Consider the following 24021-nt stretch of genomic DNA (forward strand, 5'->3'; position numbering starts at 1 on the left):
CTTTCAAACTGTAAATATTGTATCAGACTACTGGCATACAGGAAAAACTGCAGTAAATATACAAAGAATAGACACTGAACATGTATTGCGTGTGCCAGGTGTGATCCATGTGGGGGGATGGGCACATAAGAGCGGGAAATGTATCAAATTGTTGTGTGTGTGTTTGTGTGTGCCAGTTGTGATTCACATGGGGGGATGGGCACATAAAGGGGGGGAACACATCTAGAGTGTGTGTGTGTGTGTGTGTGTGTGTGTGTGTGTGTGTGTGTGTGTGTGTGTGTGTGTGTGTGTGTGTGTGTGTGTGTGTGTGTGGGTGGGTGTGTGTGGGTGTGTGGGTGTGTGGGTGTGTGTGTTTTATCTGATCCGGATGGTTACCAATTCCTTTTCTTTATAGCGGACCGGGAAGACCAAAATTCAATGACGGGCCGTCTCCACAGCAGCGTTAAAAAATCTTGAAACGCTTCTGCCCATTCACTTTGAATGGGGTGACGTCACTTTCCCTCACTTTTCGCCGAAATGCATTGTGGGCAGGCGAGCGGAGATTCTCAGGATTTTCAAGATTCAAAGTTGAACAATGTTCAACTTTTGAAGCTGAGGTGGAAGCGGCAGCCAATCAAATCCCGTGTACGCAAATCTGGCAGTTCAAGCTCTAGCCAATCAAACGGCGTGTATGCTGGGAGAGACATACCGCAGGTCATTTCCTCATATTCCAAAAAATGGAGGAGAAATTAGCGGTAGCGAATCAATCACCCGGTGCTTTATGACCAGGCCTACCGGGATATAAACCGGAGGAGCCAGGCATGGAGGGAGGTGGCAGAGACAGTGGTATGTTTTCGCCTGTTTTGGGGAGTTTATATCCAGTTTACTTCGGGCTTTTTGGCTTCGTATGTCGCGGGCGGGAGATTCATGCGATTGGTTGATCGCAAAAAAATCCCCAAGCCTCAGATACGCCCACCTCCAAGATTTTTTTAACGCTGCTGTGGAGACGGTCCGTGAAAGTGGTGATCAGCAATTGTATATGTTCAAATGTCTATTGTGAAGGATATCATAAAGCCTTGATGCAATCGAATGTAAAGCAAAAAAGTTATGATTGATGAAAGTAGTAAATCGGTCAGATTTGACCCGAAGACAACAGGAGGGTTAAGCAGCTGGCACTTTGTTTGGCTGCCCCTGCGTATGAATATGTGTGAATGCTAGATATATATACAGTATGCTTTAAAGAGTTATAAAGACTGGATAAGCGCTATATAAAATGCAGTCAATCACCAATACATTTGTTAATATTTTTACACTTTACTCTTTTTTTACGCATTTAAAAGTGTTATTGTATTTTGCAATACTGTATGGAGAGAGAAAGAGAGTCTAAGGCCCAATCCCAAACCACTCCCTCGACCCTACCCCTCCGTGGCGGAGTGAACTCCGTCTGTAGCCACACTCGCAGCTCAACGAGGCTCCCTCCTGTCAGATGGAGGGAGTAAATACAGCGGCAAGCTTTGGGACAAACTCCCCTCTCTCCGGCAGAAACAGGAAATGCCGTAACTGTATGTAACAACGGTTTCAAATCAGCATCTCTTAGACAAAAAATGTAAATTAATAACTCAAATAAAACTCCAAACATCTTTCATTGTGTTACTTTTTTGTAAAGCTCTTTTAGGTTTAAACCTGATGTTTATAAGCTTCTTAGTTTTTGCAACAGTCTGTAAATATACACAACGTTATAATAAAATGCACACATTTACCTTTTTCTAGACTAAACACAGGTATTTAAAAAATATGAGGTTATCATGAGGTTGTTAACATCGCAATTTATCAGTGGATGTTTGCTGGAACTACTTGTAAACAGCGTGTTTCCTGACGGACACACACAGCGTGACTCCGGTCAGGTAGAGACCGGTCTCAAGTCAGCACCGATGCAGACTCGCTGTTTGAGGGCTTGATAGCCCACTCCCCCTCCACACCTCTCCACACTCGTTGGTTTGGAACAGCACTTAATGTGGCGGACCCTCCGCGCGAACGCGCAAACGGAGGGGTAGTGTGTAGGGGTAGGGGGTAGGGGGCGGTTTGGGATTGGGCCTATATCAACAAGTGAGGTTAGGAATGAAGATATTGGTTAAGTTTTGGCCAAATTTGACTGCTTGTTACTGGGAATATTAACCATGGGAAATTAGGATGTTTAGCATGTTTTATACGTGCTCATGACCATCATATGCAATTAAAGAAAGCTACTTATTGTACTGCTTCTATACTATGAAATAATAAAGATTGTCCTGAAATTCACTTTATTATTAGAATAATAAAGTTGACTTTAGCTGTTTCAATCACAAGTTCATCTTTGTATTTTGTGCCTCTGTGACATGTCTCCATGCTTTAATGTTCAAAAAGCTCTTTATTTTTCTCATACTGCCAAACCAGAGCCCAGTCTGCTCTGATTGGTTAGCTGGCCGGCTCTGTTGTGATTGGTCAACTGCTTAGAGATGTCCCGCCCCTTAACCTATCACGTTCATTGTGTTGGAGCGGTAGCAATACGAGTGTAACTGTGGCCCGTTCTCATGTCTTCAAATGTCGCTCCTCGACTCCTATCCTCGAGACTTAGTCCCGCCCACAGGAGATGCGAGCGGAGGAGCCGAGGAGGGGAACCGAGGAGAGAGGAGGGGAAGCAGCAGGCGGTTAGAGAAATGAGAACTCCTCTCCTCTGAGCGGTCATTTTAAAGAGACGTCCATTAATGATGACAGGAGGCACAGCAGCCCTCTGTCTGATGGACAGATGTGTTCATGACGACTTATATATTTACTTTTAATTCATTCACAGTGCGGTATAATGAGACAATAACAGGCTACAGATGCGGACATACACACAGACACACAGACACACACACACACACACACACACATATATGTATATATTTATATAAATATATACAATTTCAGAATCAAACAGAGCACTCTCATAATAACGTAACACTATCAGAGACTGGATATATCCCCCCCCCCCCCCCCCTCTCTGGTCGCTACAATGAGGGAAATAAATGACGGGCCAAAAGTTTTATTTACAAGTATTACAAGTAAGCAGAGGACACCAAACCAACTGAGACCTGTCTGTCCGCTGCATCTACGCACACACTGTACCACACACACCTACACCACACACACGTTGTTTGGTGAAGAAACTCCCTCTGGAAGGAACATTGGGATTTTAGCCATTGTGACAATTTACATGCACAAAAACTTTGTAACACTGTGAGCACCTCAGCTTACACACAGGCAGGGCTGGACTGGGACAGCAAATCGGCCCTGGCATTTAGACCCAGACCGGCCCAAATCCATAAAACAAACGAATAGTAGCGGTTCCTGACAAGAAGAATAACTCAGTGTAATTAAAAAAAACGCTATTATTATCCTTTTTACGTACCAGGGGCAAACAAAACTAATACATACCACAAGTATGTGTAACTATCAATCATTAGAAATTAGACCTTCAAACCCTCTCACAAAGCGAACAGTGACCGAGCACTAATAGGGAGGTCTGGTGGGGTATGCCCCCCACAGAAGAATTTTTTTTTAAATAACCCCTTAAATGATGACTTCTAGTGAATTTAGGGGGGGGGGGGGGACCCTATAGTGCCCTGCCTCCCCTTTCTATGACAACACAATAGAGATAGGACCAGATGAGTCTACAGGATGAGTCGACGGCATCTTTTTTATATACATTGACGCTTTCATTTAATTTTTCCATCCTTTTTTTAATCGCTGTAATTGTATTGCCTTTTTCATCTGTACACACGACACCTATTGCACGTCTGTCCGTCCTGGGAGAGGGATCCCTCTTCTGTTGCTCTCACAGAGGTTTCTTCCTACTTCCCACTGTTAATTGTGGGGTCTGTTTTGGGGAGTTTTTCCTTGAGCGCTGCAAGGGTCTAAGGACAGAGGATGTCGTACCTGTACACACTGTGAAGCCCTCTGAGACAAATTGTAATTTGTGATATTGGGCTATATAAATAAAATGTGATTGATTGACGCACGCAAGGGGCTATAGTGCAAGTCTTAGGCGGCTGGTTTCTCAGAACCTCACAGAGCACACAGAACTGAAGGAACACAGGCTTAACCAAAAATACTATCCATTGTCTTTATTTTTTTTCCTGAGAATAGGTTTGAAAGAGACAGATTTAAATTTACAAAGAGAGTTGAAGCAACATTTGACAGAAATCCCACATAAATTACAAAAGTACACAACTAGCAAGATATATATACTGTATATATATACTGTACACACAAAGTAACTTATATACTAGACTGAAATAACTCAAATGAATGCTTGTTGTGGAGAGGGGCACTATGTCCAGCGTCCATTCCTCTGTGTGTGTGTGTGTGTGTGTGTGTGTGTGTGTGTGTGTGTGTCTGTGTGTGTGTGTGTGTGTGTGTGTGTTTGCATGTGTGAGTGTAGTTGGGGGGCTTTGGGAGAGTCAAAAAGGATGCAGGTGACCTCTTTGGTCCCTGATAGAGGTCCATACAAATAGGCATTGACATAACAATACCACACAGTTAATGGTCAAAGCTACATGTGTGCCTCCATTTTTTTTATCTATTTCTATATTATTCATTCTATATATTGTCAATCAAAACTACCACAAAAAGCTGACTATAAACATTTTTTTCAAGTCCCAAAAGACACTGTTGCCCTTATAACCACATAAGTAAATAAACTAAACAAAACAAGCTGCCATCTGACAGTAATTGTTCATGAATGGTGGTTAACAAAATAATGACATTCTTTCAATGAGACAACGTATCAGAGTCCCATTAAGCTATATTTTAACTTGCCAGGGAAAACCTAAAAAAGCCAGCTTACTAGCTTGTAGGCTAACGAATGTTTCTCTTATAATATTTGTCTTATTAGTGCTTCATCAAGGGGATATTAATGGGTTCCAGAACTACAGAGTATCATAACCTTAATAATAATCTTTTCCTAATTTTCTTAGCTTCTGCTTACCGCGAGTTCTCCTCCCTCTCCTCACTCGCGCTGCACTCTCTCCCTCTCATCATCTTCCTCACCACCAATATCGGCCACGGGTGCTGAAGATGGACCTGCACCTGTACTAAACATGTCGCTTATTTTGACACAAGCGGCAGCATCAGCACGAAGGGCCTGCTTTTTTCTTGCCTCGAAAAAAAAGGCAGTTTGGCTTCAACGGCCGGCTCACCTCCTGGGGGCGTGATTAATGATGCACACCGAGCGGCCCAAAGGGGGAGGTGATTAAAGATTTGATTGGGCCGGCCCAGTGTCAATTACTAAAAACATTTAAACAGAGGGCCAATCTACCCGTTTTATGGGCGGTGACTTCAGAAAAAAAAAAAATGACGTGTCGGCCCAAAAGGCACGTCGGCCCACCGGGAAAATGCCCGGTATGCCAGATGGCCAGTCCAGCCCTGCACACAGGTTAAAAACAGGACGGAAGGAGAAGGTTTGGGTGGAAGAACAGAGTTTATTGTCCAACACAAAAATCTGAGTTCCACTCCAGGAAACAGTGCAGCCGGGAGACTTCCTCTTATTGAATGACTAGGCTTGTTTGAGACAAGCGAGACCTGCGCAGACCTGCGCAATTGCGATCAACGTCTTGCTCGTGCGTTGCATGATGGTTAGTCATTTTGTCCGACTTGCTCAGGAGGCTCGCCTACATGAGACGTTGAAATCTCGCGGGACAAAGACGCCCGCAGACTTGAGAGCGAGGCGCAGCGAGGCGGCGCAGTTTCTCTCCCCGGGCTGCGGAAGCGAAATGCTTGATGGGAAACGACTCGCTGGTATCTCGAGCTGAGCGCTCATTGGTGGGTTTTACCCCGTGCTGGAGATGAAACTCTCCATTGGCTCGGCAAAAGTGTGTTGTTGTTTTGTGTCAGTTTTACGTCGCCACTTCCATTCACATTTTTCATCATTGTTCCACAATGTTTATCATCATGACATTAATATCTATATATTTTATACTATACTTGCACTGCTTACCGTTGTCATACTTTATATATCTTAGCATATTCATACAACACACTGTTCATACTAGGCTAGGCTACTGTATATATAGTGTATTCATATCCCTCACTGTTTTTTCATCATTCAATTCATTCTATATTTTATTCTGTAGATTGTGTACATTACTTTTCACTTTACTGCTTTATGCACTCCTGGTTAGAAGCTAAACTGCATTTCGTTGTCTCAGTACCTGTAATCTGTGCAATAACAATAAAGTTGAATCTAATCTTGAGCAGGAACAAATGTATTTACTTAGTACATATCTGACATTAACGATTAAACACATTTGTCCATTCTTTATCAATCAATCAATCAATGTTTATTTATATAGCCCAATATCACAAATGTTACATTTGTCTCAGTGGACTTCACAGTTTGTACAGAATATCAGTATGACAATACGACACCCTCTGTCCTTACGTTTCACATCATACAAGGAAACACTTCCAGAGAAAAACCCACAGTTTAAAGGGGAAATGGGAGAAACCTCAGGGAGAGCAACAGAGGAGGGATCCCTCTCCCAGGACGGACAGACGTGCAATAGATGCCGTGTGCATTTATAAATGCAAACCGAGTCAAGCCGACTCCGGAGGTGGCAGTATGCACCTTAAAGTTGTTTGAAATCCGCCAAAAAACCGAGAGAAGAAGAAGAAGAAGAAGAAGCCGACTCCGAGCTGTCCGACTTCAGGCGAGCTTTTTGAGACCTCCCCCGGCTGCGATCGGCTATTCTCGTCTACTTTCGAGGCGAGCCGCAGCTCGTCTCAAACAAGCCTATTGACTACCTGATTCTGATCAGCTGTCTGGTCTCCGGCCAAGCTACTCCCATCACTCCAGCAGGCGGCGCCCTAACCACACCCCGCCGCCACAAACACACTACGAAAGTGAAAACCCCAAAAAGCCTAACAGGGCCCCTTTTAGACTTAAATTGGTGGATGGGTTTTGTACAGGATATTTTCACTCACTCTAAAACTTGCAACTTCCTATTTAAAAAAATAAGAGAAATGTAACCAAAAGACATGACATGTTTATTACTGTGAAAATAACCTTTCTGCACAATGGATAAATTGTATGTACTGTACTACTAATATACCAAGTAGTTTAAAAGGAAGGATAGATATTCAATTCAATCTTTATTTCAGACTCAAGGTCCATATCACATACAAAATGACAAAATACACAACAATAAATAAGATTAAAAAGCTAAAATCAGTCAAATTACAGCTAGCCACACATATATGCTCACTGTCTGTAGAGGCTGCTGCGCCAATGTCTCCAAATCATGGAAGAGAACCGAGTAGAACTCTTCACAGGGTTAATTAAAATCGAGATAACATGATTGTGACATGTAATGTAATTGTCTGACTCCTCTAGGCGACACATTCATTTGTACATTACATTTCTTAAAAGGGCTTGACAGGTAGGTACCCCCAAGTTAACAAACAGCTGGCTGGCACTGTGCCATCGTGGTACCCTCACCAGCAACCGTATAGCATCCTTGTATGCAACTTTTAGTTTTTGCATGCTGCTAGCCTTGTAGTTACTCCACAGGTGAGCCGTGTACAATGGTGTGCAGAAAGCTTTAAAAAGTGATACCTTGACATCTACAGAGCACTTGTGAAATTTCCGCATTAATATGTTTGCCTGGGCATACAGTTTGCAGCGTTGTCTATGGATGTCTTTGTCATCTGTGAGATCATCAGAGATATAATGACCAAGGTACTTAATCTCACTGCACACAAGAAGAATGTTGCTACTGAGAATACAATTAGGAAATACAGCCTTTTTATCCTCTTTACTTCGCACAATCATGATGCAACTCTTCTTGGCGTTATACTTAATATTAAAATCAATGCCATACTGGGAACAAATCCTCAGAAGCTGTTGTAAGCTTGCACTGTACGGGGAAAAGATGATTAAATCATCTGCGTACATAAGGTGGTTGACAACAGTATCACCGATGACACAGCCAGTTTTACACAAGTTCAGTTTCCTAGACGGATCATCAATGTACAGATTAAACAACAAGGAAGATAAAATCCCACCTTGCTTGACCCCATTACCAACATAAACATTTTCAGACACAGTATTGCCCCACTTCACCTGCATAGTCTGATGTGCATACCAAAAGGCTAAGATCCTTATTATGTACTTGGGTACCCCTCTTTGGCACATTTTTCAAATAATTTGAAATGATCCAGTCTATCAAATGCCCTAGAGGCATCAATAAAACACAGAAACATGGTGGAATTTTGGCTTCTATATTTTGCTATAATGTCTTTTAAAGCAAAAATACACATATCTGTGCCGTGTTTTCTTTTAAAACCAAACTGGTTGTATACCTTTCCAGTTGATCCAACATCATTTTCTCCAGCACTTCAGAGAGAATGCTAGCTAAAGCAATAGGTCTGTAATTATCAATGCCATTAATTTTCCCAGCTTTATCCTTGATGACTGGCACAAGTAGCACAGATAACATGGAAACTAAGACACCATGATTAAGGAAACCAGTAAGACACAGAGCAAGAAGAGGAGCAAGCTTAAGACTGGCATATTTTAAGTGTTCAGCTGAGATGACATATGACAAGCATGATCATTTCTGACGTGGAGCTAATCTAAACTAAACATTGAATACTGCTTTATATTCCTCCATCTTGTGACTGTGTAACTCCCTCTCTTGTATATCAGCATGTGAAGGACACTGTTCAGGAACTAATTGTACCAAATGCTCTGTATGTGATGACTACCTCCATTATTACAAGGATAATAAATACATGGATCCTGATTATTGAAGCTCAAGCCGGTGACGAGTGATATTTTCCTAACAATTAGCAGGAAAACACCTACCGCAAACTCAGAGTGAGTGTTGGGGGTGCGGCGGACCCCGTGCACGCTGTCCTGTCCCTCCGGAGCCTCGGTCAGGGTGAGGTCTTTCTTATGGACGTCCATGCACAGACCCAGCGCCACATCGCACACCAACAGCAGCCGAGAGCCGTCTGTCTCGCTGGGCTTGGAGTATTTCAAACTGGTGCTGTGGATAAGGAGAGAGTGGAGAGTTTTAGATCAGGGGTGTCCAATATGGCCCGGGGGCCAAATGCGGCCCCCGGACCATTTTGAATCGGCCCTCAGCAAATTCAAAAAGTATAATGGAATATGGTCCACAAATGAAACTTGTGCTTGTCTTGTATTGTATTGTACTTCTTAAAGATACATGTAAAAATATATTACACAGTAGTTTTCATGTGTTAATAAAAACACTTTTCAAATAAATTCAGTCAATTAAAGTTGGAAACATTTTCTAACATATCTTAGTTGTTAAGAAAAAAGCCCAATGACTTATTTACATAACAAGCATGAAATACACCCTTCCTATTTCTCCTTATTATAATCAATCTTCTGTTTTAAGGGATGAGCTGCCAACACTCACATTTGATTGATTTTGCTCATTTATAACTGAACTTACGAGGTAATATACCTCTAATGAGCGGCCCAGCCCTTAGTATGTTTTTCTGTATGTGGCCCTCGGTGAAAAAAGTTTGGACACCTCTGTTCTAGATACAATTAATTCTCATAGTCGCAATCGTTTCAATAAATTCTGTAATGTTTTAGGCAATTCAAGAGTAGTATATAGAAGTAGATTTTATATTTCCTAACAGACTTGATTTCAGATGTTCCACTTACCTCAGGTCATCACTAAAATAGATTCCACTGCCCAGATTACCAGCGTCTGTTCTCTCAATCTGCTCCACTCGGACACGGGGCAGCAGCAGATCACTAAAGAGAGGGTAAACATTGTTAAAGTTAAAAAAATCCAAGACCAAATAAGATTTCTTAGTTGTCCATTTGAAGACCTTCACTATACTGTACCTGTCTGCAGTACAATATCATCAAATATATCACGTTGCTAAAGCTACGCTCCACTGCAAGCCATTTTAGGCTAATTATTTTATTCAATTGTTGAGTAAAAGACTTATTGAGTAAAAGAATTCAGACTGAAGCATCCTTTGTGCATCAGTCAATCCTCACAGTAAACACAGAGCTAAATCCCAGATCAAATGCACGCTAAAGGGTCTTTGAGCAGGTTTTCTCTCAGTGATTGTGCTGTTATATTAAATGTTTGTTGTTTGTTTTTCATGGATTGCGTTTTCTTGATATTTGTCTATATTGATGTTACACATGGAGCTGCTGTGATGCAAGTCAGATTTCAGACTTGATCTGACCAATAAACTATTATCGTATCGTAAGTGCTCAATTCAGATTAATTGCTTGTGTGTGTGTGTGTGTGTGTGTGTGTGTGTGTGTGTGTGTGTGTGTGTGTGTGTGTGTGTGTGTGTGTGTGTGTGTGTGTGTGTGTGTGTGTGTGTGTTTGCATTTGAGCAAGTACAAAAACTTGTGGCTGGTTTAAACTGAGAAAAAATACAAAAACGAAATAAACGAATGAAATACAATTCTCATTTAGAAATAAATAACTTAACAGACATGAACTGAACATTACAACTGCTGAACAACATTGGAAACAGCAGTTATTTTTCTTATCATTATGAGCTGCTATAGAGTTGGGCAGGCTCCCATGTGTCCTCCCACTTCTTGCCACTGCAAAACACACATAAAGAACAGTTGAATAGATATTAATATGTCATGCTATAGTAGTAGTATTTGTGATGCTTAATCAGCCAAGTAAGTCAATTTAAAATAGGATTTGAAACACTGCATCAGTGTATAAACCATTTGCTTCCAGTACAACACATACATGTCATTAAGGAAGAACTTACCACTCGGAGCATGGTGCCCACCTAATTTGTACTTCTTCACTTTGCTGAAAGGCATGACATGACAAGGACGCAAATAGTAATGAGTACTTTCCAAAGTTAGGTGATACAACTTTACAGAACATTATTGATACCATTTATAGACCATGAATAAGGTTAGATTTCTACACATAAACGATACTAACAGACAACAGCATCTGAAACCAGAGAGACAGAAGAATCCACTATCGTACCAGTATGGAGCAGCTTCTTTAAGACTGGGAGTTTCCTACAACAAAAGGTTATAAGGTGATGCAAAACGTAGTCCTGTAATGCTTACAATGACAACAAAAGGTGCAGTGTCGAGCATGGATTGAGGAACCTCACCGCTCCATACATGTACGATAGTGGATACTTGTGTATCCAGAGGCGGTTATATGTTAGTATCGTTTGGGCTCTGTGCAGATATCTCACTGATGGTCTGTAGACGGTACCAATAATGTTCTGTACGTTTTTATGTTATTTAACAAGAAAAACAAAAAGGAAGAAATTAGAACATACTTACATTTAAAACTCTTCTGTCCACAATGCTTTCATACAAGAAAACCTTCTGGGTCCTGTGTTTCCTGCATTCTAAAAATAAAAAACACAATTTTAATAATTAGGTAATAAGTCTTCCAAACAATCATTTAAAAAAATGTATTTAGTATAGTGCACATCGAACCTCTTCGACTTTTTTTGGAAGGTGGAGGCTGGGAGGAGAGGGGGCATGGAGGAGGTGGATGAGAAGAGAAGGGGGAGGGAGGAGGCTCTGGCTCTGGCTCTGGCTCTTGCTCTGGCTCTGGCTCTGGCTCTGGCTCTGGCTCTGGCTCTGGCTCTGGCTCTGGCTCTGGCTCTGGCTCTGGCTCTGGCTCTGGCTCTGGCTCTGGCTCTGGCTCTGGCTCTGGCTCTGGCTCTGGCTCTGGCTCTGGCTCTGGCTCTGGCTCTGGGGGGCTGGTGGAATGTTTTCCACCGGGGTTACAGGACGAGCAGAAGTTGTCCCAGCTTGTTGTGCAGCAAACCACACTGCAAATGTTGAAAATAATACAAGGGAACATTTACAGAATTAATTTGAAGGAAGACTTATTTTTGGCCTTACTTGCAAGAAATTAATAACATTCATTGAATTTCCCTCGTATTATAATTCAATCAGGTAGTTCTTAAGTGAATGAAATTCAGGTAGTGTGAAAATAATGTTTTTAAGCTGCTGACAGTAGACATATTGCTATGTTTCTCATATCAGTGTTAACGCAACAACTTATCGTATTTATTTAAGACCATGATCATAATGAAAATGTACCAGCTTCTCTCATTAAACTAGAAATAATTTAAAACGTGCAGATAAATACATTACATCTGTAATGAAACATGGTGATAAGACTTTTTACAGGTTGTTGCCGGGTATATTTTTGCAGAGAACCACGTGGGTCTCACAGAAGAAAAAATAGGCATGACTTGTGCTGCTCATGTGGAAACTGTGGCTGCTCTGACATGTTTCTATGGATGCCCAGATAAAAAGCATAAGCCATAATGCTAAGCACACGTGCAGCTTAGGCATCATGTGTGTCCTGGACATTAGGGTGCTAGGTAGGATTGTCATGATATCTAATTTCATTGAATGTCTGTTGCCTCAACTCGTCTCTCGAGGTGTCTCCTCCTCTTCTCCCATCTCATGTGAGAGGGATTAAGACATGAAGAGAATAGGCAAGAGTTACAAACTGGGAAATCAGAGCAGCCTCATATCTTTATGATGCCTGCAGAGATGGGTTTGTATTACGGGCACGTGCATAGCATAGCTTGTTAACTACGGGTGAGTAATGTCGACATTTGCCTTCAATTTAACCCTTTAAATATTTTTGTATAACACATTTCAAAATAACGTATGTGGTCCAAAGTGCTGTACTGGCTTAAAACACAATACAAAATAAAGAAATATGCATACAGGCAGTCATTTCCTGGATAAATCCATCTTCTCTCAGTCCATGCATGCGCTGTCGTAGCGCACTCACACACTCCAGTGCCCCCTTCGCACTTGCCTTCTCACTTTGGAGAGCTCTGGCTATGGTCTCGCATGGTCCAAAAAGAGCCTCACAGCACAAAAGGCCAAAGTATGTTTTGTCTTTTGTGGCTTGTTTGTATAGACCAGATACTTTTGCCCGAGTATCTCCCCTGACTGTCTTGTCTTGCTTAAGCATCTTCAGTGTCTGCAAAAGGGCTGTATATGAGTAGACAACCCGTGAAATCGCCCTTGTGCCTACAGCCCACCGAGTCGGGCATAATGACAGCAAGTTGCAACCCGCCTCATCATCACCAAACATGGACTGGAACAGCGTCTTGCGCTTTGATGACTCCCCGACCACCACTGCGCCGAGACGCTTCTAGGACGCTTATGAGCCGCTCAGAAGCGTCCCAGAAGCGTCTCGGCGCTGGGCTCCGCTCAAAATAGGATTCAAGTCTATTTTCGACGCGACGTGAGGCGTTGCATAGCGCCGGGCAGGAAGTGGACCGGTCAGAGCATCCAGTCAATCCCCAAAATAAACTAATTTTGCAGACCCTATCCCTCCGTAGTCTTTCAAGTAGGAGGAGAAATGCCAGCGTTCTCCTCCGGTTTACAGGCACTGTGTAAATTATATATATAGAAAGATTATGATGATGAATGCATTTTTTTACAACAAAAATACAGCAGCAACACATCTTTGATTCATGTTGTTTATAACTGGAATATTACAATTATCATTAACTTTGTCTGTACAAAGTAGCCTGTCCAGGAAATATGCCCAAATCAACAAAAACTGCGAGCCAGCACGGAGGAGGCCGGACCAAAACCGTGGCGCAGCCGTGACGCGACGCAGACGGACCCGGTGGAATCGAGGGATTACCCCTAGATTCCACCGGGTCCGTCTGCGCCGCGTCACGGCTGCGCCGCGGTTTTGGTCCGGCCTCCTCCGGCGTCATAGAGTGGCGAAGTCCCTCCCCTTCCGGTGGACCTCCATGGGACCTTATTTCGGAAAAATTATGTATTGAAGTCAATGGAGAGAGAAAGATTATCTTTCGATCCCGTTTGAATTGTGCCACGAATTACACATATGATGTTTGTCAATTTAAAAGATAATTTTGCAAGTCAAAAAAAAAAAATGTGTCGTAAAACTGTGAAGTAACACATTTGTTTGTGTGAAACGCTCAATGAACTACATCTCTGGTCAACAACACACGTCACCAAGATGGCCGTCACTACTGTCTTGTCAACAAAACGATTGACTACCCTCACTATCACCACAATGAAACACGTCCTGAAGAATGTCATGCAAAGCTGCCTGCCTGCCTTCCTTTGATTCTCTCTGAACTGCCTGGTCGTTTTAATGTTTAATGTCAACCATTTGTGCAGATAGCATGAAGTAGAGAAGATCGCTAGCGTTAGCGTTAGCATTTCTCCCCCGGGCTTAAATGGTGTATTATAGAATGATCACACCGGTGACAGTACTCTTCAAAGGGTTCACGAAATATGACTACTACTCTTACTGTTTAACATTTTGGGTTACTTAATGTTACTTCATGTTAAGGCTAATACAAATGACAAGGCTGTAATGCTAACTAACGTGCTAGCTACTAGCTAGCTTGATCCACACACTCCTCTTTCATCAGACGGGAAGCGAAAGAACGAGCAAGACCCATTGCTGGTATAATAACAACCTGGTACTAAGCACACAGGCATCTTGTGAAAGTTATCTTATCTTAGCCAGCGCCATATAGATAGATTCTATCTATATGGCGCTGATCGTATATATACGGTATTATACGTATATCGTAGTGTCTCAATTGTGACATCACTTACGCGACTCTGGGATTTGTAGTCTTTCTAGTTGCGTATTTTTCATAGTCTTATATTTCAACAGTTTTACGACAAACTGTGACTTTTTTGACATGGAAATGATTTTTTAAGATTGACAAACATCATATGTGTAATTCATGGCACAATTCAAACGGGATCGAAAGATAAGTTTTCTCTCTCCATTGACTTCAATACATTATTTTTCCGAAATAAGGTCCCATGGGGCGGAAGTAGATGGGCGTGACTTCGCCACTCTATACCCTACCAGGCGCGTTTCAGAAGCATTTCAGAAGCGGAGCGTCTTGCCTGCCGGCTCGCAGTTTTTGTTGATTTGGGCATATTTCCTGGACAGGCTACTTTGTACAGACAAAGTTAATAATAACTGTAATATTCCAGTTATAAACGACATGAATCAAAGATGTGTTGCTGTATTTTAGTGGTAAAAAAATGCATTCATCATCATAATTATTCTATATATATAATTTACACAGTGCCTGTAAACCGGAGGACAACGCTGGCATTTCTCCTCCTACTTGAAAGACTATGGAGGGATAGGGTCTGCAAAATTAGTTTGTGTGTGTGTATATAGAATGGGGAGGCTGTGGCGCAGTGGTCTAGTGCGTTGGTGTTCGGCTCAGAGGAGCACAGGTTCAAACCCCACTGCACTCAGCATGTCGTTGTGTCCCTGGGCAAGACACTTCACCCCAAATTGCTCCTGTGGGTATTGTCCACAGTATATTGAGTATGTATGCTTTGGATAAAAGCGTCTAACAGGTAACATGTAATGTAATGGAGGAGACATTTGATTGGCTATATAGAACAAAGTACGAATCGGGTCACCGTCAGGGGAGTCTCAAAAAACCCACACATGAATGCACAGCGATCCATGCACAGAAAGCGGGTTGTGTTTGCAGGTGCAGCGGTTTTAAACGGAAAACAAATATGTGTGGATCAAAAATACATATGTAAAACTTTTTTCTGTGTAAAACTTTTATTTACATGTAGCCTATATGAGGAAACGGAAAACATGCGACACAACTCTCTGAACAACACAACCCTCTGATGCGTGTGTTCATAGCTTGGCACGCCACTTCCCTGGAACCGTTGCTGCTTCCAGTGTTTCCTCCTGAAGTCTTTGATCACTACCCAGTCACCGGGCTTGAAGTGGTGTTGTGGTGCATCAGCTGGCGTCTGCAGTACGGCTTTCCCCTGAGAGTGGATAGCTGAGAGGGAGACTGAAAGACTTATACAGTAGTTCAACAAAAGGTAACTTAAATTGTCTCAACTTTCAGAAACTAAAATTACATTAACAGAATAATATTCTTTATATCTGTGCCAGTTCGTCTTGTGCCTTGGGCCATCAAGAGAGCCAGCTTTTCACGCCAACAAATATTTGTAGCTGCTTTCACAATGATGACATGCTATTCTCTTTTATTAACCAGTAAAATAGATCTTTACAGGATCAGAATATTTTGAATATTATTAATCTTTATGGCTTTGTAAGATTATATGTCTCTATTTAACACAATGGACATGATTATCACATTTGTTTCAGTCTTACATTTTTATTGTCACTGTGCTTTTTAATATTTTCATATCAATAAAGTTAGTATTTCCTGATCATCTTCTTCTTTTTTTTTATATGTAAAATGACCTGTGACTTCCTCAAATGATGTGTTACTTCCTCAAATGATGTGTGACTTCCTCAAAAATATAAAGCATTTAGAAATTCAAACCAGCAACCACACTTTCCCCAGTCACATACTTCAGGATACTTGCTGCAGAGCTGACCTTCTAGGAAAGAGTTGGCATTCCCATGAGCAATGGAGAAAATCTATGACAATGCTGTTGATGTCAAAACCCTAAGCTCAAGCTCATCAACAATACAAGAAGGTAAGAGTGTCAGACAGAGTGCACTGTGGATTTTGGATTTACTGTACTTTTTTTTACTCCCTGGTCTTCTCTGTGTTCAGGTCCCAGGAGACTTCTCAGAGCGTCTGTTCTCGGTCTGGGGCTGCTGAGTGTTTTCCTGCTGGCTGGACTCATCGGCCTCGCTGTCCACTGTGAGTCTTTCTTTTAATATGTTTAATAATTTCATTTTGAACGTGTGATTTTAAGGAGCAATATTCTGCTCTGAAAGATGCACATTTGACCAAAACATCCATAGTTTTTCTACTTTTCTCCTAGGGCCAAATTAGGAAAACATTAATTTTGGTTTGTGTCAGTATGATTGCATCAGGTAATTTAAGAAACATCTATTTTCATTTCAGATCATAACTCAGTAGGTGTTAGAGATCAGCGGATCAACCAGCTGGTGGACCGACTTCAGAGTTTGATGGGTAAGGGTCAGTGCTTCATGTGGGGATTTGCATAGGGCTCGGTGTGTGTGTGTAAGATATCAATTATCATAATATGTTTTTACAAAATACCTCGATATTGATATTCTAAGGCTGACTATTGATCCTTTCATAAAATAGTTACACAATGACACTTTTCATTAATGATAATCAAGAATTTGTTTTTAATGACTTTGTGTTGAGTGATTTAATTTATAGTTTGTTTTATTTTTCTTCACCCACCATATTTATATTTCTCTGTAAACTATGCTTATATAATTTAGATATTTGCAGCATAATAATAATAATAATAATAATAATAATAATAATAATAATAATAATAATAATAATAATAATAATAATAATAATAATAATAATAAAGGATAACAAGGTTTCAAACCAATTTAGAACTGTTGCCGAAAGTCAGACCCAGTTTTCCAGTCGGTCTAGTTACTAACACCGAGATGTTGCCACTGTCTGTGTTTAAGTGGATGTCATTGAAGACTTTAACAAGATCAGTCTCAGTGCTGTGGTGCCTGACTAGATCACATCCAAACAGTTATTTAAATCCCAAAAAAGAGAAGCAGTTGTTCTGCAATGAAATGTGTGATCTCTTTTGATCCCTCTAAAAATGCTTAATAAATATGTTTTTCCATTATTATTACAAAAGTGACATATAATGCACTCAAGAGTTCCATATTTCAGCAGTTAAAGCAGTAAATCAACAAGATCTTAAAACTTTTACAGCAAAAACGTGTCCTGAAGGATGGAGGATGTTCGGTTGTTCCTGTTATAACCTCTCTACTGAGAAAGCTTCTTGGGAACAAAGCAGAGACAACTGCAGAGCCAGAGGAGCACATCTGGTGACCGTAGACAGTAATAAAAAACAGGTAATGTGTGCTAGTCTAACACTTGTGATTGTATAACCCCCTGCTTTTATTAATCAATAATGTTTTTATTGTACATATACTAGCAAATGTGTCTATCAGCTATAATGATTACGTCACAACAATGGTGTTAATTACATATTTCTGAGCTAGTAAAAAGGGAAAAGTTATCTGAATGTTGATGTCCATCCCAGTAAACTGCATTTTTGATATGTGAACAGAAATTCATCTCTAGCAAGATCAAGGAAGCCACTTGGATTGGTTTGAGTTACAGAGGAGAGGAGGGGACCTGGACATGGGTGGATGGATCTCCACTGACCCTGACGTAAGGCTTTACTTTGGTTTTAAATACAGACGCTGGTTTATGTTGTGACCTTTCTAAATGTTTCACATGTTTCTGTAATGGGAGTTAACACAACACACAGGATGCATTTAAACGTAGGGTGTATGCCCCTTTCACCAGAAGATTCATTTGGGTGTTAAGAAAAGAACATGGCTGTATTACTTATAGTTATTTGTATTTGATGTCCAATCTTTTAGTTCATCTTGTTTTCCTGTAATACCTGTTAGGTTTTGGGACGAAACACAGCCGGATAATGGAGAAGGGGATCGAAAGATTGGCGAAGAGGACTGTGTAAACATCAGTCCCTCCGCCTGGTGGAACGGCTGGTCCTGTGAGGACCATCTGCATTGGATCTGTGAGAAAGAAGCTTAACATTGGTGTCTGTTTGGATACTAAACATGCAATCATGCTTTTACAATTTAGTTTAAATTGAGTTATTTAAAACTATACAAAGTGTCTGATTTCATAAATAAGAATTACTTTGCTCGAATTGATGAATCACAGTGTTAGTGTTTTTGTTTAGGATTAATATCAGTAATAAATAAATAGTCATTTAATTAGTTTTTGCCAACTTTTGTTTGCCTCAATTAAATTAGTATTTGTATTAATCCTTTTACATATCTTATGTAACGTTCTTATGAACTGGAAAGTCAGAAAGCCCAACTGCTTCAATTGAAATAGATGGCTGGAGGACTTCCTAAACATCTTCAGTATGGACGAAGCTGCTTTCTCCCTGTTATATTTGGTTAAGCCAGACAACAGGCATTTGGATAAGATAAGGGCTTTCCTGGACTCAAACCATCTCGGCTGCCAATAGAAAATATAATAATTATAATAATATTAATGAATAAATAAAGAGAAATAAGCTATGAACAAACAGAAAAATAATGGTAATAATAATGAAAGAAGTGAAATTAAATGGGAAATTTATTTATTTGACTATTTATCTATTTATTTATCTATGATAAATGTTTTGTTTTATAATAATAATGAGGAAACAATGAAGTATATCTATATTATGATGTATAAATACAACGCCATATGCATGCATTAAATGTAACTGACACTGTAATCCCCCCACCCTTCATGTTATTGTCCTGTTCTGTTTGTGATGTGTTTGAGCCATGTCTTCGTCCATATGTTTTTGTCTTTGAAAATGTCTAATAAAATATAAATGTTAAATCTTTTTACATATCAACATAAAAACAGCTTATTAAAAACATCTGCTGATAAGCCCACAGTTCCTGAAAGTTATAATATTGAGGGTGCCTTATTGAGTAGAATATGATACAAATAAGAAAAATAAAAACTGTCAAACATTATTGAATAATTCAGAAATATACAACAATACTCTAGTCTCAGCATTGGTCTAACTTGTTCAAATGTGTAAAATAGCCTGTGTGTTATACAGTATGTTTCCTAACAATGACCTCTTGTGGCCATGTGAGTACAAATCTATTGCAGGTATTTAACATGCATAGGTACCAGCCACTTTGTACATACTGTAAGAACTAGTGCTGTCAATTAATACAAAAATGTATGTATGTTTATCACAATAATAATCTGGGACTTTAACTGCAGGATTTGCTCATGTTTCATTTGAAAAGTAAACTGCCTTTTATTTGAAGTTAATTACAGAACTTTAGTAAATGGGCAAATTAGATGGCAACTTTCTTTGAGCATGCATACAAAGATAAAAACCGTATGAATATATTGTGGGTGTATTACATGTTCTCTGACAAGATAAAGCTCTTCTATTTAACACAATGGAATTGATTATCTCACTTGTTTCAGTCTTAAATCTGTATTGTCAATGTGCTTTGGCAATAGTGTGTTTTAAATGTGGGCATGTCAATAAAGCTTATTTGAATTTGTCTTGACTCTCAGCGTGAGAAAAAATCAAACATTTCCTTATATCTTTGAGATAGATGTATAGATAATTATCTGGTACAGTTGCTAGGATACCTTTAGCACTTAAGAGGTGTGACGTATTGATGGTGTTTTGTTTTGTTTTATCCTCTACGCTATTGCCATTTTCCCAGACATCAGACATCATATTTCAAACTATCTAGATGAAAATATTTGATAGGGCTGTTTTTAAGACCTTGCAGCTCTGGGTCTTAGCAGACCCTAGGATCCATGCTCAGTTCCATGCATGGAAAACGTTGGACAGCTACCTTAGGTGCTTGGTAACACAGATGGCAGTCGCACTCTTTTTTCTCTTTTTCTGTTGTCACATGTGTTATCATTATTTTCAGTTTACCCGTGCAGGGTTAAGTATGGATACACTGTTGGAAAATACAAGAAAGGTGATAGAAATTATGTACACAGGTTTAGAAGCTCTAAAAGGTGCATTTTTGAGAAGTGATTGGAGAACTATGTGTAAAGGAGAGTTGTTACAACACAGAAAACAACAGAATTTAAACTATGAACATTAATATAATTTCACTAATAGTTAATGGCCTAAATAAAACTACCCAATTAAAAAAGTGCTTACACAAATGAAACATCAAGGTGGAGATATTGTATTTATGCAAGAAACACATCATCAAAAGTACTGTGTGTGTGTGTGTGTGTGTGTGTGTGTGTGTGTGTGTGTGTGTGTGTGTGTGTGTGTGTGTGTGTGTGTGTGTGTGTGTGTGTGTGTGTGTGTGTGTGTGTGTGAGAGAGAGAGCGAGAGAGAGAAAAAGGAGAGAAGGTTTTACTGACACATAACAGATTTGGTTCTCCAACACACTGACGATACAATATAACAAGAACAAAAATAAATCTTGTTGAGTACTAACAAATTTGTATTTGACCGTTGCCCTTGATAATTTACATGTACCGTCTCTTGCAATAATGAGGGATTAAAATGTAGGAAAAAATTCATAATAATTAGGCAATAAGAATTAAAGCTTCAAGCAGCGATGATCGGGACCTCACTTGGGCTGCTCGATTAAGGCAAAAATCTTAATTAAGATTATTTTGGTCAATATTGATATCACGATTATTAAATACGATTATTGTGTGTGTGTGTGTGTGTGTGTGTGTGTGTGTGTGTGTGTGTGTGTGTGTGTGTGTGTGTGTGTTGCAGGATTTGCAGTAAAAGTTATGTTATTTGAAGTCAATTGCAGTACTTAATAAATGTTCAAATTTAATATAACTAGATCACGCAATGGCAAGTTTTTTTGAACATGCATACCAAGATAAACACCTACAAATAAATACTGTAGGTGTACTGAAAGTGATTTGACAATATAAAGCTCTTGCACTTCAACCAATTGGTGTTATCAGATAAAAAAGCAACTCTACAGTTTCCTATTTTTTTTTTCAAAGTGACGAACTCTTTCCGGCCAAGTTTTTTTTAGTACTTCAGAGGAAAGAAATTACAAAAAGTGAAATGCACACAACTGATTTGGACTGTTTGGAAATTGGCTTCATCCAGTTTCAATTGTATTTTGTTCAGGAGGTCATTTATAGTTTATTTGTGTATTTATGTAATCATGAACACATTTAAATATTTTGAAATGTTGTTAAAATCCAGATGAAACATTTATCCTTTGTCTCCCTGTTCCAAAAATAAAACCTGTCAAAAGGGATGAATCAAGAACTGCCAATATTATTGACCTTTATGGGTAAGTTTATGTATCTCTATTTAACAGAATAGATTTCATTGGCCGTCGAACACCCTCCACATCTCAGCTGAGAACCCCTGAAACGATTCCAAAAGTGCCACAAGGCTGACACCTACTCCAAAGTGCTTTCCCGAGGAGACCCATGAGGAAAGCAATCTTAGCCTTAAGACTGACACAATCCCACATCAGCGTCATACCGTTCAGGAGCGTGGACCCATGGCTCCCTGACAGGTTGGGAAATCATGGCTTCCTGTACAACACATTCTCACTCCCAATTCGGCCTTTGTTGACGTTATGTCAGGGTCCCTGTCGTCACTTTCCAACTCGGCCCTTTTGCGTCGAGTTTCAACTAACAGGGAGTTCCCATTGACTTGTGTGTGTGTGTGTGTGTGTGTGTGTGTGTGTGTGTGTGTGTGTGTGTGTGTGTGTGTGTGTGTGTGTGTGTGTGTGTGTGTGTGTGTGTGTGTGTGTGTGTGTGTGTGTGTGTGTGTGTGTGTGTGTGATATTGAATGTGTTTGAATGCGTTTATTATAATCGATATTCCTGCCCCTATTTACTTGTTTTGAACACCACCAATTTTTACCAAGTTGTCATAAAAAGTCTGAATTCTGACTTCAAGCTCAGAGTTATAAGATTCTAAGGGTCATCTAATTAACACCAGATGTAACATATTCAATCAATACGTATGGTTTTGATCATAAACAGCTGAAAAAATTAGTCTTTCTCACGCAACATTCTTCATTTATGTTGAGATTATGTAAACCACAGATATTTGGGGTAATAGCTAAAGTTCTTCTTTAACAGATACTTATGTTTTGGTTTACCAAGTCAAATGCATGGATTGGTTTGAGTGACAGAGAGGATGCGACCTGGAAATGGGTGGATGGATCTCCACTGAATCTGAAGTAAGGCTTTACTTTGGTTTAAATACAGACACTGGTTTATGTTGTGAATTTTCTAACTTAAAGGGGACCGATCATGCAAAATGCACTTTTGTACGTCTTTTATACATGACTATGTGTCCCCGGTGTTCCAGGGAACTCACCAAGTGTCAGAAAACACAACCCTCTCTATTTTCCTCCATACCCAAATCTCTAAAAAAGGGGCTGCAACGGATCTGATAAAAACTGATCCAGATTTGAACACTGTTCTGACGTCAGGACGGTGGCACTACGGCTATTGGGGCAACTCTCCACCTATCAGGGGAATGTGGGGTTGGGCCACGGCCGGCCATTGCCGCTCGAAAGCGCTGGAGACGCTGTAGTACATATGCCAGGCCTGTAAGTGGCGCTGTAGTCTGCCACAAAAGCAGCGAAGAAGACTTCCCGCCCATAGTTACCATGGTTACCCTTCTGTTTATTCTCCGCTGTGGCTTTTTTTCTCCCTCCCCGAGGCAAGCGTTTGCTCCCGCTGCAAACGCTTGCGGGGAGGGATTGCATTGAGCAATCGAGGCAAGCACTGTAATTCTCTCCGGTTAGTCCACCAGCAGATGACAAACACCCACCTCTCCGCCTCTTCCAAGGAACGAGGGGACCGTGCGGCAGAGTTTCAGTTTCAGTTTGTTTCGCCGGTCAAGATGTCCGTTAAAGTTTAAATCTTCCGGACAAAATTAGAAAAGTGCCGGTCAAAGGTCTTCTTTGTTATTTATTGAGCTTTAAAACAAATGAATAACGACTCTATATAATAAAACACGGAGGACTGAGATCTCTTTTTCTCCCCCTCTTCTGACAGCCCAGCAGCTGATCAGAGCACGTCTCCCCTCTCCAGCAGAATCAGACCCGTAGACAGCAAACAGCACATAGAGCGAAATGAGGCATGGCTAAAATGCATGATCTGTTTGGTATTTTGAAAACAGAAACGTATAAATATACCTTATATAGGTATGGCCCTACAATATATCATTTAAATATAGCATGATAGGTCCACTTTAATTTACACTGTGAGGGCATAAAAGTCACATGTTTCTGTAATGGGAGTCAACACAACACACAGGACGCATTTAATTAAAGTAAATGTTCAAATTTGATATCACTAGATCACGCAATGGCAACTTTTCTTTGACACGCATACCAAGATAAACACATAAGAAAAAATACTGTGGGTGTACTGAATGTGATTTGACAAGATAAAGCTCTTGCATTTCAACCAATTGGTGTTATCAGATAAAAAAAGTGACTCTACCACCTCCTATTTTTCTTTCAATGTG

The 24021-nt window shown here is 40.3% G+C and overlaps 2 protein-coding genes across 2 annotated transcripts in view; both read left to right on the plus strand.

Annotated features, from left to right (window-relative positions):
- The window catches only part of LOC117495862 (CD209 antigen-like protein C), a 75803-nt gene that overhangs the window by 26199 nt on the left and 25583 nt on the right, over positions 1-24021 (plus strand). The gene's annotated exons all lie outside the window — the stretch shown is intronic.
- On the plus strand, positions 15684-19083 carry LOC117495872 (C-type lectin domain family 17, member A-like). Its single transcript, XM_034147454.1, has 7 exons — positions 15684-15898; positions 16390-16525; positions 16606-16695; positions 16903-16971; positions 17716-17858; positions 18077-18180; positions 18426-19083. The coding sequence occupies exons 2-7, from the start codon at positions 16456-16458 to the stop codon at positions 18568-18570; spliced, it is 621 nt and encodes a 206-aa protein (XP_034003345.1). The 5' UTR covers positions 15684-15898; positions 16390-16455; the 3' UTR covers positions 18571-19083.

This window comes from Trematomus bernacchii, unplaced genomic scaffold (genome assembly GCF_902827165.1).
Source record: "Trematomus bernacchii unplaced genomic scaffold, fTreBer1.1, whole genome shotgun sequence".
In the NCBI taxonomy this organism is placed as follows: Eukaryota; Metazoa; Chordata; class Actinopteri; order Perciformes; family Nototheniidae; genus Trematomus; species Trematomus bernacchii.

Bases quoted from the DNA above. Each gene is read 5' to 3' on its own strand.
- LOC117495872 (XM_034147454.1), top strand. From the start codon at position 16,456: ATGGAGAAAATCTATGACAATGCTGTTGATGTCAAAACCCTAAGCTCA. The intron at 16,526-16,605 runs GTAAGAGTGTCA...CTCTGTGTTCAG, and splicing joins CTCATCAACAATACAAGAAG to GTCCCAGGAGACTTCTCAGA. The intron at 16,696-16,902 runs GTGAGTCTTTCT...TTTTCATTTCAG, and splicing joins CATCGGCCTCGCTGTCCACT to ATCATAACTCAGTAGGTGTT.